Raw genomic sequence first — 14827 nt, forward strand, 5'->3', positions numbered from 1 at the left:
CACTGTTTCCAAGTGGAAGTAAATTTGCAGGACTCCTTTGCAAACATCAATTTCTAAAGGACACCTGCACTAGAAATTAAACTAATTGGACATAATCCTGCATGGTGTGTGTTTGCAACTCCAACAAATGTGTTGCAGGTGGAGTTCTTCAAATGGCTGTACCTGATGCTGACTGCATGCTTCCACTGTAGCCTTCTTTTTCAGGTACATCACACCTGTGTTCCTGCAGGCTGGAAACAATGGTGGTGTGATTTGTTTTGGACTCTGAATTCAAAAAGTAAATCTGTGATTAACAGGTGCTATTTTCATTTTAGCAAAAAATGCATTTCTTTCAAAATATGAAGACTACCTATTGTGTGACCACAATTGCTTCATATAAGAAACTTAAATTGCCTTTAAACATGGGAGAATGCTCCTTAATGTGTGGGTTAAACTGGTTTTAATTTTGTAGTACTGAGAGTTTGGGAGTTGCCATTAATATTTGTTGGATCTGATGTATGTTTTCCTTTGTATTTCTTACTGTTGCTTTATTTCAGAAGTGTGTACGTTGCAAATAACAGCAACTTCACACACGTGGTTTCACAAGCTTTGTGGAGCTTCTTTTGTTACTTGCTATCTCCTGGCTAGAGAGTTGCTTTAGGTTTATATCCCTCAGTCAAAGGAAAGACCTTACTATGTCAATCCCATGTGTCAGATCTTTTCCTCCTCCTCCTCCTGGCTCACACTAGGTGGTGCCTGGCTGTGTCAGGGAACTTTCTTCCCCGTTCCTCTGATGCTGGAAGGGCTGGTTCAGTGGCCTCAGCACCTTCTCTCAGAGACACCTGGCTCTGAGGGCAGTGCCCAGGGCAGTGTCTCTGTGTGCCACAGCAGGAACCTTCCCTTGGTGTGATTCCTGCTGCTCACCCTGCCCTTCTGCACAGCCATGTCAGCAGCAAGGTGAGCCTCACACTCTCTCTGGCCTCTGTCCCAGATGGGTGCTTGCAGGAAGGTTTCTATGGGAACCAGGGGCAGGAAAAACCTGCCTACCATGTTCAGTGCTCTAATGTCAGGGATAGGAGAGCAGGCAGGGGAGTGATCCCCAGCAAGGTAGAGGCCAGGGCGTGATGACATGGACAAGGGAGGGCGTTCCATCTGCTACACCTGTATTGGGACAAGGAGACACTAACTGAGCACTCTCTGCCCTGTTTGCAAGCACTGTGGTTAATTCCCTTATTAGGAGCTTTTTTCTCAGCCACGTGCCTGACACCCTGGCCTGGCTGCTCCACAGCAGGTTGTGTCAGCAGTGTTGTACATGCAATGAAGGTTAACAGTGGCTATGGGGAAGCTCTACTCACAAGCTCAAGGCACTCAGGGTGGATTCAGAGCACAGGCAATGACAAGCATGGCACACATACCATGTGGTGACTGCATTCCTAATAAAGGCCATTGGAAACAGGGTTAACTGGGCTGAGAGAAGGCAGGGGAAGAGGACACCTTGCAGGCTCAGGAACAGAGCAGCCATGGTTGCAAGGCAGTGAAAAAAACATCAAAATCCATTCACAGCAGTGTTGAAGTAAGTAATGTCAGCCAATCTACCTGCTTGGGGTGCATGCTCTGTGTGTTCCCATGTAATATGAGCATGCAGATGCTCATTTTGTAATTTTTGCTATGTCTTCAACTACTAAGAGAAGAGTTGGTGCTAAGGGAACAAATGGACTGGAGTGTAGGGAAGAACCCACAAACATTTACAGAACTGGTGGACATGCAACTGACCATCCTGTGGACAAAACTACTTCTCAGAAACAAAAGCTGAATTTTTTGTTTGTTTGTTTGTTTGTTTGTTTGCGATTCTTTTTGCCATAAGCTTTAGTGTCAGAATGGATCAGAGTGTCTGCTCATCCTTTCTGGCCTTTCTCAGGCAGAGAGCTGTTTAAATCCATAAGGAGGAAACCTTATCATTTGTGTTCCCAGACAGAGATGCTTTCTATGCTTTTGCAGTGGTGTGCATCTGCTTATCTTGGAGTGCTGTAGCAAATCACTTCCTGGCTGCAGGTGCTCACTGGAAAGTTCACTGAGATGCAAAGACCATATAACCTTGTAGTAATCAGAACTGTGAAACAACTTGGATAGGGCCTGTGGGATGAATCCCTGGGTTCCTCCTTTTAGCAGCTTACAGTCATAAGTAGCTTTAATGAAAAGGGAAGCTGGAAAAGCCATCCTAGGTGTGCAAATGTTAGTTTCTCCCAGGTTCTTTCCCAAGGAAGTGTGACTGATCTATCCCAGCACTGGCTTTATCTGCTTGGTAGAGGTGGCTCTTGCTGTCTCCCACACACAAATTGTAAGGTTGATCTTAAAGTCCAGAATCTCTCTGATTACTGAAGTATTCCATTGTTTTCCTGGAAATCCCCGTAGAAATCCCTATAAAAATATGCTGTTAACTAGTGTCAGGAAAGCAAGGAGGGGAACTCTATTGCCTGATTTAGTTCAGAGGAGCCTGGTTTGTGACTCATTGCAGAGGTACTTGATAGTGTCTTGTCTACATCCACATGCTTCAGGGACTTGTATTCTGCAGCCCTACACACTTTACTCCTGTGCTTTGTGGTGCTACTCCTAGTCTCTTTTGGACTTAGAGCATCTAATGATTACCCTTTAAACCCTTTTTACCACTCCTGTCCCTTCTCCATGGTCAGTGTCTTCAGAGAATGATGATGTGTGGGCTCTTTTCTTAGTTTACATCATTAAATAAAGGAGTCCCAATATGCAATGGAAAAATTGTTAAAAATTGACTTGTTTTTTGACATTCTTTCAACCAGCATTGACATTCTTTCAACCAATGCTTTTTTGACATTCTTTCAACCAATGCTGTTATTTCCACAAGAAATTTGGCAAATGACAGTGTGCTCTTTCTAGCTGGTCAGTAGGTATGAAACCAAAAGGAAATTCCAGTCTCTGGAATTTATTTCTTGTATACTAAGGAATTTAATTTTCACATGAGGAAGTTGTATGTGATGGGTCTGTCAGTCCTCCACCATGTTCTTGGATGTTAATTGAATTCTCTCGTCACCCTTTTTTTCTTTTTATAACAGGAGTGTAGCATCTCACCTCTGTGGACAGCATTTCTGGACCTGCTGACACCTGTGGCACTCAGCCTTGCCTAGTGCAATGTCAGGTGAGCACACAGAAATTGACACAGTATCTTCTCATTTCCTTCCTTGCTCTGTCTTCAGCTGAAACTTCATAACAAAGGTTTCTGGTTCCAAGATCCATTCTTTACATGAACATACTTTCTGGTCAGATTGAGAGACAGGAAACTTTGTGACCCAGGAGCATTTTTCACTCAGGGTGAACTCAGTTCCTTCTTTTACAATGTAGAAGCTTTTTCAGACATTGTACAGAGAGGAAGAAGGAAGTTGAAATGTGTTCTGCCTTCCCCATTTTTCCTTAAGATTTGCTTGATTCTGTTCTCCCCCCAGCACTTCCCCCAAAGTGAGTGGCTCACAATGACTGTGAGAGATTTTTGCTGTACAATGGTAGCTCTAGGACAGGCAGAATGCTGAAGAATAACTGGAGTTCAGTTGTGGACTTCTGAGATAGAAGCTTTCCTAAAACTAGGCAGTCTTCTTAGAGAAGCCAACTTTCCCACCCTGTACTTTTTTCTAGACCTTCCTGGTCAAGCTGGTTATTTCAGGGCACATAACCCTGGGGGAGACTGTGCTTCAAGGCCAGGTAAACCTTTGTCTTGCTGAGAGAACAATAGAAGACTTTCTGTTGTTTATCTGCTTCAATTGCGAGACTTGATGGCTGCTTGTATTCCAAGGGAAGCTGTTCACTGGGACTCTACCTGAGACTGGAAGGGTGCTTGTCTTGAACACAAAATACCAAGGTTATAGGCATACTTTGGTTGCTGCATCTCTCTATACATGATCTGACAATATCCCAGCCCCTTGGGAAAAAAAGAGAGCAGTTGAGCATCTTTCTGAGGGCTCTGATTTTTCATTCTGGTGCCTGAGTGACAGTTTCAGGGAACTCTGGAGTTCTGCTGGTGCTGGTCCATAACAGGAATTTACTTCTGCAAAATAATATTTATTTGGTGATAATATCCCTGTCTTGTTGCTGATCACACAGCTTTTCCAAGCAGGTGAGTGATCATGTGATGCCATGGAACTATTTCTCTTCCCTAAGAATTGCTTTCTTAGAGATAACTCCATTTGGCCCTTTTGCCTCTTTTGCTCAATAAAAAAAAGAACAAAACATCTGAAATTACTGGCTTCCCTGGTGAAGTGGGAGCTGCCTCAATGTTTAGAGTAGCAGTAGCAACAAACTGATGAATGAGTCCTTCCCATGCTGGAACAGTCTGTAAGGAATGTGTATCTTCCAAGAATGTTCTTCCAGATTTTCACTGCTATGTGTTGATCTCTTTCTGTTTAGGCCATCACACTCCCTCTGCTGGGGGTCCCTTCTCAGCACTCACACCCAGCATTTGGCCTCAGGAGATCCTGGCAAAATACACACAGGTACAGTGTGGGACAGGGTGAGGACGTTCTCTGGCTCTGCAAAAGTAGAGCGAACCTGGTGGCTTCTGGTGGTTTCTGAAAACCACAGGGAAAAGGAGAGAGAGGTGCACTTTTCCTCCAGTGCTTTGGTTATGGACTTCACATGTTTTGTGGTTGCATCCTTTTGCAAGAGGATCTTGCAGAGCACAAAGAAACTTCTGTGAATTATTTCCCTGCTGTTTTGCAACTATTGCTCCACTGTAAAAATGTTGACACCCTCAGGGAGCCACTGTCATCATCAAGCTACTCTGGATGGCTTGTGCATGGCAGGAAATGCTTGTCACCAGGTGGGTAGAGCAGGAAGGAAGGAAGCAGCTGTGGAATTTTGTAATTTAGCCACAGTGTTTGCTGATAGCAGATTCAAGCTTTTTGTTGGAGGTATTTTGGCAGTGCTTCTTGTTTCTTAGGTGCTGCCTGGTTGCAGCGTATGCAAGAATCCCCACAGGAGGTGCAGGTGGGCTTGCAGGAAAGGGGAGAGAGCAGTAGGTGTTTACTCCTAAAAAAATCTTGGAGGTAATCTCCAGTGTGTATCCCCCAGTACACCCCAATGCCAACCATGAGCACAGATGAGGAAGGTTGAGATTTGGGTCATGGACCTTAACTTTTTTTGGCCTATAATTTGGACTTGCATCACAGGTGCAAATCCCAGTTTTTCCTGCTGCCTTTCAAAAGAAATTTGAGAGCAACAGGCAGAAGATGGAGTGGTGCAGGGAGCTGAGTTTGCAGTGTGTGTGCAGAGGTAACAGGAAGGACAGCTGTGTATTAGTGATGCAGGCAGTAGAGGCCACTTTAGCTGGTGTGTGTATATTCCTCAGTCCGTGAGGAGGGCTGTGCTCACCTCCAGGTGAGCAGTTCTGATCTTGATAAGATGCTGAGCTCAAGTCCTGCTGGGAAAATCTGTATAGTTTTTTCCCATGGAAAAGTCAAAATGGGAATGGCAGGCAACGTCTCCTCAGCTGGGAATTGTGGTGGGAGGCTTTAAAAATTAAGGGGCAAGGGGTCTAGTTGCTCAAAGGACACAGAGTGGGCAGTGGTGGGATGAGGCAATATCTATGTGTCTCTGGTTATTCAGTGATAAACTGCTGAAAATGTCTGTTTTCCTTCCTCACATCTCCCAGAAAGAAGAATCCGTCGAGCAGCCGGAGTTCCGTTATGATGAATTCGGTTTCCGAGTTGACAAGGAAGGTAAAACCAGTCCCGTCCCTCCCACTTGCATTGTGTTCAGCCCTTCCATGCTTTCAAGTGTGGCAGGATTTTACATCCATTCTGTGCTAAGTCTTGTCTACCCACCTGTTTCTGTATCCTGCTATTTGTAATCAAGTTCAGAGCATAGACCGTGCAGCAATCATTTCCATTACCTTATGCTGTGCCATGGGGAAGAGGGAGAAAATTTGAGGAGTTACCATTTCCATTAGCAGCTGCATGTTGGAGAAGGGCAACTTTCCCAGTTCACAGTGGGATCTCCATTGTGTTCAGTAGCACTGTAAGGGGTCATAGCAGGCACAGTGAAATGTGCTGTCTGCTGAAAAACTCATAGCCAAGGAAAGAGGTGGTATGTTCTGCCCACCTCAGCATCTCAAGCAAGGTGTAGGGCAAATTGTAGGGGAAAAACCTACATCCTAGTTTTTCTGCAAGCTACGGAGGCAGACAACCACATAGAAGGAGGCATGGAGTGCTGTTGAAGCTGAGCATTAAACTACAAGAGCTGGCTGCCTTAGCAAAGAGGAAGAGAAAGAAGTAGGAGATGTAGGAATTGTTTCATGTGCTCTGGGGGTCATTCCTAGGGCTCAGGCTATATAGTGTAAGGGCAGAAGTTGTTTGCATGTGTGCCCTGAGACACCTTGAGTCATGGAGGATCCTCTTTGAAGCAATGACCTGAAGATGAGGACAGAACACAGTGATTTTTTTTTCAGCCAGAACATCTGTGCATTATAAAATCAGCAGAAAGATTTGGAGTGCATTGCTGGGATGTATTATATGATGAAGGACAGAGTGCCTTATGTCAAACCTGTCCTTGTGCTAAAGTATCTATTTTAGGAAGCCAGCCTCAGGTTAAGGTGCTCTCTCATTGTGAATTTGGAAGTGTCCTTATTAAAGCATTTTTGGTGATTAAATATCCCCAAAGTTAACATTTTGCACCTCATTACTTCCATGAGCATATAGCTTCTGCTTTCCAGCTCTGAGGCTTGCTATGCTTTTGTCAGCCTGATTTACAGATCCTTACAAAACCCAGCAGGATGACTGCTGCCAGGATCTTGTTTAATTCCAGCTACACTGTGGTCTAAATCATGAGTAAGTAGAGACTAGAAGCCTGCTGACAGCTTCTTTAGTTCTCAAGGTCCCAAGCCTTCTGCTTATGACCATAAAATTTGCTGCATGGAGTGGGCAGTTAGAAACCAACCTTTGCCTTTCCATGCTCTGACTGGAAGATATGAATGTTTTGAATGTGCTTTTTTCAGATGGCCATCCTATTCCCCACCCTGCCGTGTGTTCATTTCCTCTCCTGTTCCCTCTCTCACTTGTTTCCATTTCTTTCTCTTCCCTTTGCTGAAGCAGATGGTGCTGAGCCAAACTCCAGCAAGCTTCTGGGGGTCCCACTGACAGAGGAGCCACAGCAGAGGCTTAAGTGGCAGGCTCATCTGGAATTCACACACAACCATGATGTGGGTGACCTCACCTGGGACAAAATTGAGGTCACCCTGCCACATTCAGACAAGCTGCGCTCCCTGGTGCTCGCCGGCATCCCACATAGCATGAGGCCACAGGTGAGAGTGCTGCCTGTTCTGGGCAGGCACTCCTGCCTGGAGTGAGAGATCACGGAATGGGATCTCTTGAGATGGCACTTGAGAGGGTGCCAGATTATGGCTTTCTGTGGCTGAGTGACTTCTGTCTCTGTTCACCCTGTCCCCCCAGCTGTGGATGCGCCTTTCAGGGGCTTTGCAGAAGAAGAGGAACTCAGAGATGTCGTATCGAGATATCGTGAAAAACAGCTCTAACGATGAAACCATTGCTGCCAAACAGGTAGGAGATCCTTCAAGTGCTCAGTGGGACGAAGGGCAGGATTTTCTGTGTGAGGAGGATGGGGTGCCTGCCTGACACCTGCAGCAGGGGCAGTTGAGAGGATGTGTGGTTAAATCCTGCTAAAGCTTAATCCTGTGGGGCATATTTCTCCTCTGTTTTGAGGAAAAACAATTATCTCCTCTGCTCTTTCAGAGGACAGCAGGAAAAGGTTTAGAAAATGTGGCAGCAGCTCTCTGGCCACATACAGCAACAGACAATTTTCCCAGGCCTTTCTGGGAAAAGGCTGTGAGAAGAACAGAGAAAAGAATGAGAAACAATTCTTATCTTAACTTGCTGCAGGTGTTGTTGTGAACATGTGGAATGTGTTATGGAGATTGGTTTACCAAAGGGTGGTTTCCTAATTAGGCAATGGGGATGATGTTTTAATTAAATGACCAGTCAAGTACACGTGTATCATAACTGTCTATAAAAGCAATGGATTTCTTAATAAAGATAGATTGATCAGCCCTCTGTGAATCATGGAGTCAATGCTAATAATTACCTAGCAGGGGCCCATTGCTATGATATCTGGTGACTGCTGACTTGTACTGCAGCCTAGGCTGAAGGCACAGGAGCTCCCTGCCATGATAAGAAAAATGCTGCAATTGCATCTCAGCAAACATTCTCATAATCACTGAGGGAAGGGAAGGATGAAACGTTGACAGATGCAACTCTGTTGTGGCAGCCGCTTTCAGGGCCTGTCTTTGTTCCCTCAAACACAAAGTTTCTGAACATCTATTAAAGACTGTTAAAGGGTGTTTTCCCTCTTCCTTTGACCTCATGGATTTGGCCAGGTTGTTGGTTTTTCTCTGGAATACATTCTTTGGGAAGCTGTGCTTGAAATCCAAGCAGATGTCATTCCCAACTAGTGTATGTTTCCTATTGTCAGTGGTGAAACTAGGGTCTGAGTTTAGGCAAGTATTTCTAGGGATTTGACAAGCCACTGTCTGCACTGGCATTTTCCTACATGTCAGTGAAGGCTGTTAAACTGACCCCAGATGCTTGGACAGGGACATCTTCTTTGGTGCCTGAGGACTTACGGGTGTGTGTGGGGAGGCAGAGTTCCCTGAGGCAGGGGGCAGGGGGAAGTGCAGAGAGCTGAAGGCAGTTTTTCAGATGTGGCAAACTGATTCTGTCCTTGTTTATGGCTGCCTGACAGATTGAAAAGGACTTGCTACGCACAATGCCCAGCAACGCCTGCTTCTCCAACATGAACAGCATCGGGGTGCCACGGCTGCGCAGGATACTACGAGGACTTGCCTGGCTCTACCCAGACATTGGATATTGTCAGGGCACTGGCATGGTAACCTGCTTTCAGAGTGTCTTTGTGATAGGAATCAGTTTGTCTCTGGCTGCTACACCAGAGCGTGAATGATTTGAGGTAGTGCTGCCAGATGCTGTGGTCTCCAGGTGAGCTGAAGAGAAACCCCTTCCACCTGGAAGACTTTTCCTTAGGAAGGGAGAGCAGAATAGCACCATACACCCAAAGATACAGAAGACTTAGATCCATCTGTTGGGGAGGGGGCAGTCATTATACTGAGGAGAAATCCCTTCAGTGGAGACTGCAGTAGAGCTCCTGCAGAAGGAAGATTTTTGTCACCTAAATACTGATCCATCTCTCCATCTGAGAAAGTGGGGAAAGAGTTCTACTCTTAGAACATGCAGTTTTTCTTCCTTCAAAATCCTAGGTGGCTGCCTCTCTGCTGCTCTTCTTGGAGGAGGAAGATGCCTTCTGGATGATGTGTGCTATCATTGAGGAATTGGTTCCTGCCTCCTACTTCAGCACCACCCTCATGGGCGTGCAGACAGACCAGCGTGTCCTGCGGCAGCTCATCGTGCAGTACTTGCCCCGCCTGGACAAGCTGCTACAGGAGCACGACATTGGTAAAAGTGTGCCCTAGAAATTTCTTGCCAGGGTGACATGCAGACAAAGAGCATTGTTTTTTTTTTACAAAGGGGAGCATCAGGGAGAGGAGCAAACCTCCTGACCCTGGAGGCAATGCATGGAGGAAAGCCCTTAGGAGAGTCCACCTTCACTGGCAGACTGACTTCCTCTGTTGTGATTATTTTCCATGTCTCTGTTCACAGAGCTCTCCCTGATCACCTTGCACTGGTTCCTCACCTCTTTTGCTAGTGTTGTCCACATCAAGCTGCTGCTGCGTATTTGGGACCTCTTCTTCTACGAGGGCTCTCTGGTGCTGTTCCAAGTCACTTTGGGCATGCTAAGTATGAAGGTAATTCCCAACTTCCTCCTTTATTGTACTTCAGTGTTTAATTCTGAGATTTAGGGACAAGAAGGTTTTGTATCCTCTTTCTGTATGTGGTTTGGAAGTGTGTTAGGGAAGACGATGTGCGCTGCCTTCAGAACTGGAGGCTGTGAAAAACTTCTAAGGCACTTCACAGAAATTAGAGATTGCTGTTTCCTGTGCATACCTCATTTGTTTCCACATAATTAAACCTTGCAGCTGCCACCCTCTAATCAGTCTAGATCCCAACCTGAGGGTCCATCTTATCTAAACCAAAACTGAGATACCTCTTGATTTTGCACAATCTGGGAGGAAAGAGAAAGCCAAAGTTGTGATCATCTGGGAAGTTTTGGATGGTATTGCTTGAATGCTCTAAGAGATGACTGTGTTTGATTTGGCTGGCCTGATCTTTTCCTTTTCTATGTGAAAAACAATTTTGTATCCAGTTTGCTGTGTGAAGGGCAAGGTCGATCCTGACGGGAGTAAGGGTGAGGTGGAACACAATTTGACATAGTGCTCTAGCGTACACCTCCCATTCTCTTATTCCTAGCAAGATCCCTGCTGTGACTAGTCCCAGTGATTGGTGCAGAACAGGTTTGAGTTTGGTTTTCTGTGCTGATTTGATTTCATTTCAATGGTGAATGCTGTGATTCAAAAAAATGCCAGCTAGAATTCTTGGAGGAGAGTGCAGTAGAGCAGTAGAAGATGCTGTTCCCCTCTCAAAAGTAACTAGGACTTTTCCTGTTGAAGGTTTTTTTATGGAATTTTCTAGTTTTACCTGCCCAGTCTGTACTGGGAATGTAAAACTGCATCTAGAAGCCTCAGGAGCACAGTTGTCATGCTCACCCCTCCATGAAGTAAAAATGTCTGTGTTGTTGCAGGAGGATGAGCTGATCCAGTCCGAGAACTCTGCCTCGATCTTCAACACGCTGTCAGACATCCCGAGCCAGATCGAAGATGCGGATGTGCTGCTGCGAGAGGCCATGCGCGTGGCTGGCTCGCTGACCGACGTGGCCGTGGAGACGCAGCGCCGCAAACACCTGGCCTACCTCATTGCTGAGCAGGGGCAGCTGCTCAACTCCAGCACCACTGTCAACAACCTGTCCAAAGTGGGTGCACAGGGTCCCTGTTTACCATGCCTTACAGATTCCCACCCAATTACCATTTGGGAGCAGGAGGTCCTCCTGTTTTAGAGGATTTTTGGTTCCAGGATAATTGTTAGCCAGTGAAGAAAATGTACTGGGAAGTCCTATACCAATTATGTGCTGCCAGTTCTGTCCTGGTTGATAAATCCCCAGATGAAATGGATATTAGCACTGATTGTAATTATCATTCATGAGAGTGATGATGAAATGTGATGCATTTCATTAATAGAAACTAAAAGAAACAACATATGCTTTTGGCAGAATTTGCTTGAAGCACACAGAGTAGGAACTGAATTAAATCCATTAGTAAGAAACTGGTACACTAAAATAACCTTGGAAGGTAGAGTCAAAAAACAGCAGCAGCTGCTTTTGAGGGGCCAAATTAAAAATGCAGCAGTGTTTAATCTTAGACTAAAATCTACAGTTGCAGACAACACACTCAGGCAATTCTAAAATGTAATACCCATCCACTTAGAAATTTATATGCAATCATGTATGGAACTGCTTTTTGCAACAAATAGAATTAGAGTTAAAATTATTTACATGGATCATGGTTGATTCTTGAACTTCAATTATGCTTTTGTAATAATTAAAGTATACATAACCTATTGAACATGGAGCAGATGGAGCAGTAAAGCTGATTCAATGCATTAGGACTAGAACAGCTCCTGTCCAAAACTGCCAGTTCACTGGCCTGCCCCTTCTAGTGGTAGCTGTCAGGACCGCTTGCCCAGAGCTGACTGGTGTGGAGGGTTGCTTTATTTTATTTCTGAAATCTGTCCTGATGTGTGCACTTTGTTCTCTGTTGCCTCTCCCACAGATTGTGCGACGCAGGACTCAGCGCAGGAAATCCGGCATCACCTCTCTGCTTTTTGGTAAGGACAATCCTGTGCCTTTCGTGTGTGGTTGGTGGCTTGAGCAGCTTAGGGAGGAGGGGAGCAGGCAAAGCAGGGAAACATTGGGACAGAGGGATTGGAGAGAGGGGAGTCAGAACTGAAGGATGAGAGGGAAGAAGTGTAGTTTACTACTTGATTTCTTTGATCTTACTGCTGGCTGGGGGTCTATGTACAAATCACGAACAGGACGGGACTGCTGTGTAACATGCTTTGAGCTGTTATATTTTTCAGCATCAGTCTCATTACATGATATGACAATGGGAAGATGCCATCAGCTCACATCCCAGGCAGCAGACCAAGAACTTAATGTTACAACTTCCTTTATAAGTTTTTTGACCAATCACACAAAGCAAAAGCATATTGATAGTAGTTCTATCTAACTACTATAAGCACATGTACCTTTGGTTAAAACAATGCCTGCTTATTTCAAATACAATACCTGCTTGTAAGCCTTAAAACACAATGCACAGAGCTCCATTATTAAGCTTAAAACTTCTAATATCTTGCTAGATAAACCTTTCTGTAGCTTAAGGAGTTATTCTAGACAAGCGTTAATACACAGACCATTGTTCTATTTGTCCTTACTTTTCTACATTTTACATAATTTTTCTGCTGACCTATCTCAAGGCTACTGCTTAGCTCCAATCACAGTTCTGCTGTCTCTGAGGCCTGCCTTTTGCAGCTTTCCCAAAACCCTCTGATTTTATGGATTCCCACAGATCTGAGCTCAGAAAGTAAATTTTAGGTTAGACAATCCATGAATAGTGGACCACGGGAGGTGCATCTCAGCCCAGCTGTAATGTCCTTCTTGCACTCACCAACAGGTCAAACACATTTTCTGGCAGACCTTATGCAGTCCACAGGCTGGATGTGGTACTCTCTGATCTTACTCTGCTCAGTTCAGGAACATCTCTGAAGATGTGAGACAGGGCAGGATGTCGAGTGTGTCACCCATCAAAATTATAAATGAAAGGATCATTATGTTTTCCTTACTTATTCTGAGAGTTTGATGTTGTTACTTCAACAGCAAGGGGAAGTCTTGCTTTTGACTCCTAATTTTCTTCACTTATGAACCGAGCCAACATATGTCCAGAAAGGGCACAGTCAGAATAGTTTTTGCAGGGGTTTAAGAGTAACTTATTTCTTGACTCCATAAGAGCCCTTTCTGCTGTAAACCTCAGTGTCATCACCTTACTTGAAATTGGCTAGCCTTCTTGAAATTGCCACATGTCACCACAGGAATTGTTTTTCCGGAAGAAGACAACATACTGAATTTGCAGGGCTTAAAACAGTGTTCCTGTTGTTGTTGAAATGGCCTGAATAAATCTAAAAATGGGCTTTACTGGTCTTTCCAGAGAGGAGCTTTTCTGATGTTCTCCAGGAAGCTGATATATTGTCACAGGTTTCCTACAAGCACATAGAGCATTACATAGAAAAATTATGGTGGAAAGCCATGATTCTGTAAAGTCAAGCATGCAGAAGTGAAGAAACGCAGGAAAGTTGCTTGTGCAATCTAAACTCAGAGCTTTTGTATGTAATGTTATCATACAGTTGGTACAGACTGAACTGGCAGAGAGCTTGGCTGCCACATGTACCTATCTTGTGTCTCAGTCTCCTTGACAGTTTGAGTATTTTTATGGAGGTGATAGTGAGTTATGCACTTGCACAAAGATAAAATTTAGGTTCAAGTTTCAAAATATATCAGTGGTAGAACAGAGATAATCGATAGGGTTTTATCATTTCAGTGGGGCTTCTGTACAATGACCATCATGTGTTTTACCTAACATTATTCTTAGTATTTAAAATGTTGGTTAAAACTGAGAAGTTGTCATCCTGCAGCAGTTTACCACAATGGAAAAATTCAACCCAAGTGAGAGGAAGGAAAGCTTGTATGTGATAAATTCACCCTCTACCAGGAACTGACAATCAATCCTAAATGTAAAGTCTGCTGCCTGTGATAGTTACTGTGTAAAACTGGTACTTAGCCCTCATCTGGGAGGGAAGGAGAGCTTACCCAGAGCTTAATTCTTCTTCCTTAGGGTGAATTCAGATGTGTAGTAACTTGGGCAGGAGTCATAGAATCACAGGAGCACTGTTTAGAAGAGACCTCTCAGTGTCTGTATTCCGAAGTCTCCTGCTTAAAGCAGACTCTTGCTTATGCTAGATCAGGTTGGTCAGGGCTTTGTGTAGTTGAGATTCAAAGAGTTGAACCAGATTTACAATGCAGGAAGAGAAAGAAATAATGAAAGATTATTTGGTGGAGAGCAGATCGTGCAAGAGGTGTTTTCCTGTTGTGTGGGCATTGCAACAAGGGAATGCAGAAGAGCTCCTCCTGTGCAGAGCTGTGCAGCCCATCAGTCTTTGCAGGCTCAGAGTAGAGCCTGCTCACATGTGGCTGATCATGCAGCGTGGTTTCCTGTTTGGAAATGTGGGTGCTGAAGTTTGAAAGTGAACATGTTGAGTGCAGTGAGGTGAGTCTGGAGGACACGCCAGCTACTTTCCTCTGTACCATGCCCACTCTAAGGTGGGAGAGTGTGGAACTTGATCCCCACATCTCCTGCTTGTGTTTGGCTACGATTGATCTGAGTACAGAGAGAAGAGCACGGTGTTTTGGCCAGATGGGACTGAGAGATGACAGAAAGAATCAATGATCTATGTAAATGAGAGAAGCCCACAGAGCTAGTGTAGCTGTGGTTTAGTTTCTTCTCTAGTCTCATTTTATTTTAGCAGCATGAAATTTCTGGGAACCCCCGACATCTGTGTGCTCACCTATCTATTTTCAGTCTCTGCATCTCTGAATAGTGAGAGTTCTGGCATGCTCTGTACCTACCCCTGGATACAGAGGAGGAGATTTTGTTATTTTTTTATTGCTTGGACTGGGAGTAACTGTGCCCCACAATTTTTCTAGTTCAGAAGCAAAGTTCAATTTTCTCTTAAGTTCTGTGTAT

At 44.6% G+C, this 14827-nt stretch overlaps 1 protein-coding gene across 3 annotated transcripts in view; it reads left to right on the top strand.

Moving 5' to 3' along the window:
• The window catches only part of SGSM3 (small G protein signaling modulator 3), a 30895-nt gene that overhangs the window by 6680 nt on the left and 9388 nt on the right, over positions 1-14827 (top strand). For all 3 annotated transcript variants that reach the window (XM_071422968.1, XM_071422970.1, XM_071422969.1), the window contains 10 exons: positions 3066-3148; positions 4408-4493; positions 5651-5717; positions 7089-7297; positions 7446-7553; positions 8752-8895; positions 9281-9476; positions 9681-9826; positions 10720-10947; positions 11804-11858. In XM_071422968.1, the coding sequence (XP_071279069.1) occupies positions 3142-3148; positions 4408-4493; positions 5651-5717; positions 7089-7297; positions 7446-7553; positions 8752-8895; positions 9281-9476; positions 9681-9826; positions 10720-10947; positions 11804-11858 (1246 nt within the window). In that variant the 5' untranslated portion in view covers positions 3066-3141. The remainder of the gene's footprint in view (positions 1-3065; positions 3149-4407; positions 4494-5650; positions 5718-7088; positions 7298-7445; positions 7554-8751; positions 8896-9280; positions 9477-9680; positions 9827-10719; positions 10948-11803; positions 11859-14827) is intronic.

This window comes from Agelaius tricolor, unplaced genomic scaffold, assembly GCF_023055355.1.
Source record: "Agelaius tricolor isolate 1412-34295 unplaced genomic scaffold, bAgeTri1.0.p SCAF_3, whole genome shotgun sequence".
In the NCBI taxonomy this organism is placed as follows: domain Eukaryota; kingdom Metazoa; phylum Chordata; class Aves; order Passeriformes; family Icteridae; genus Agelaius; species Agelaius tricolor.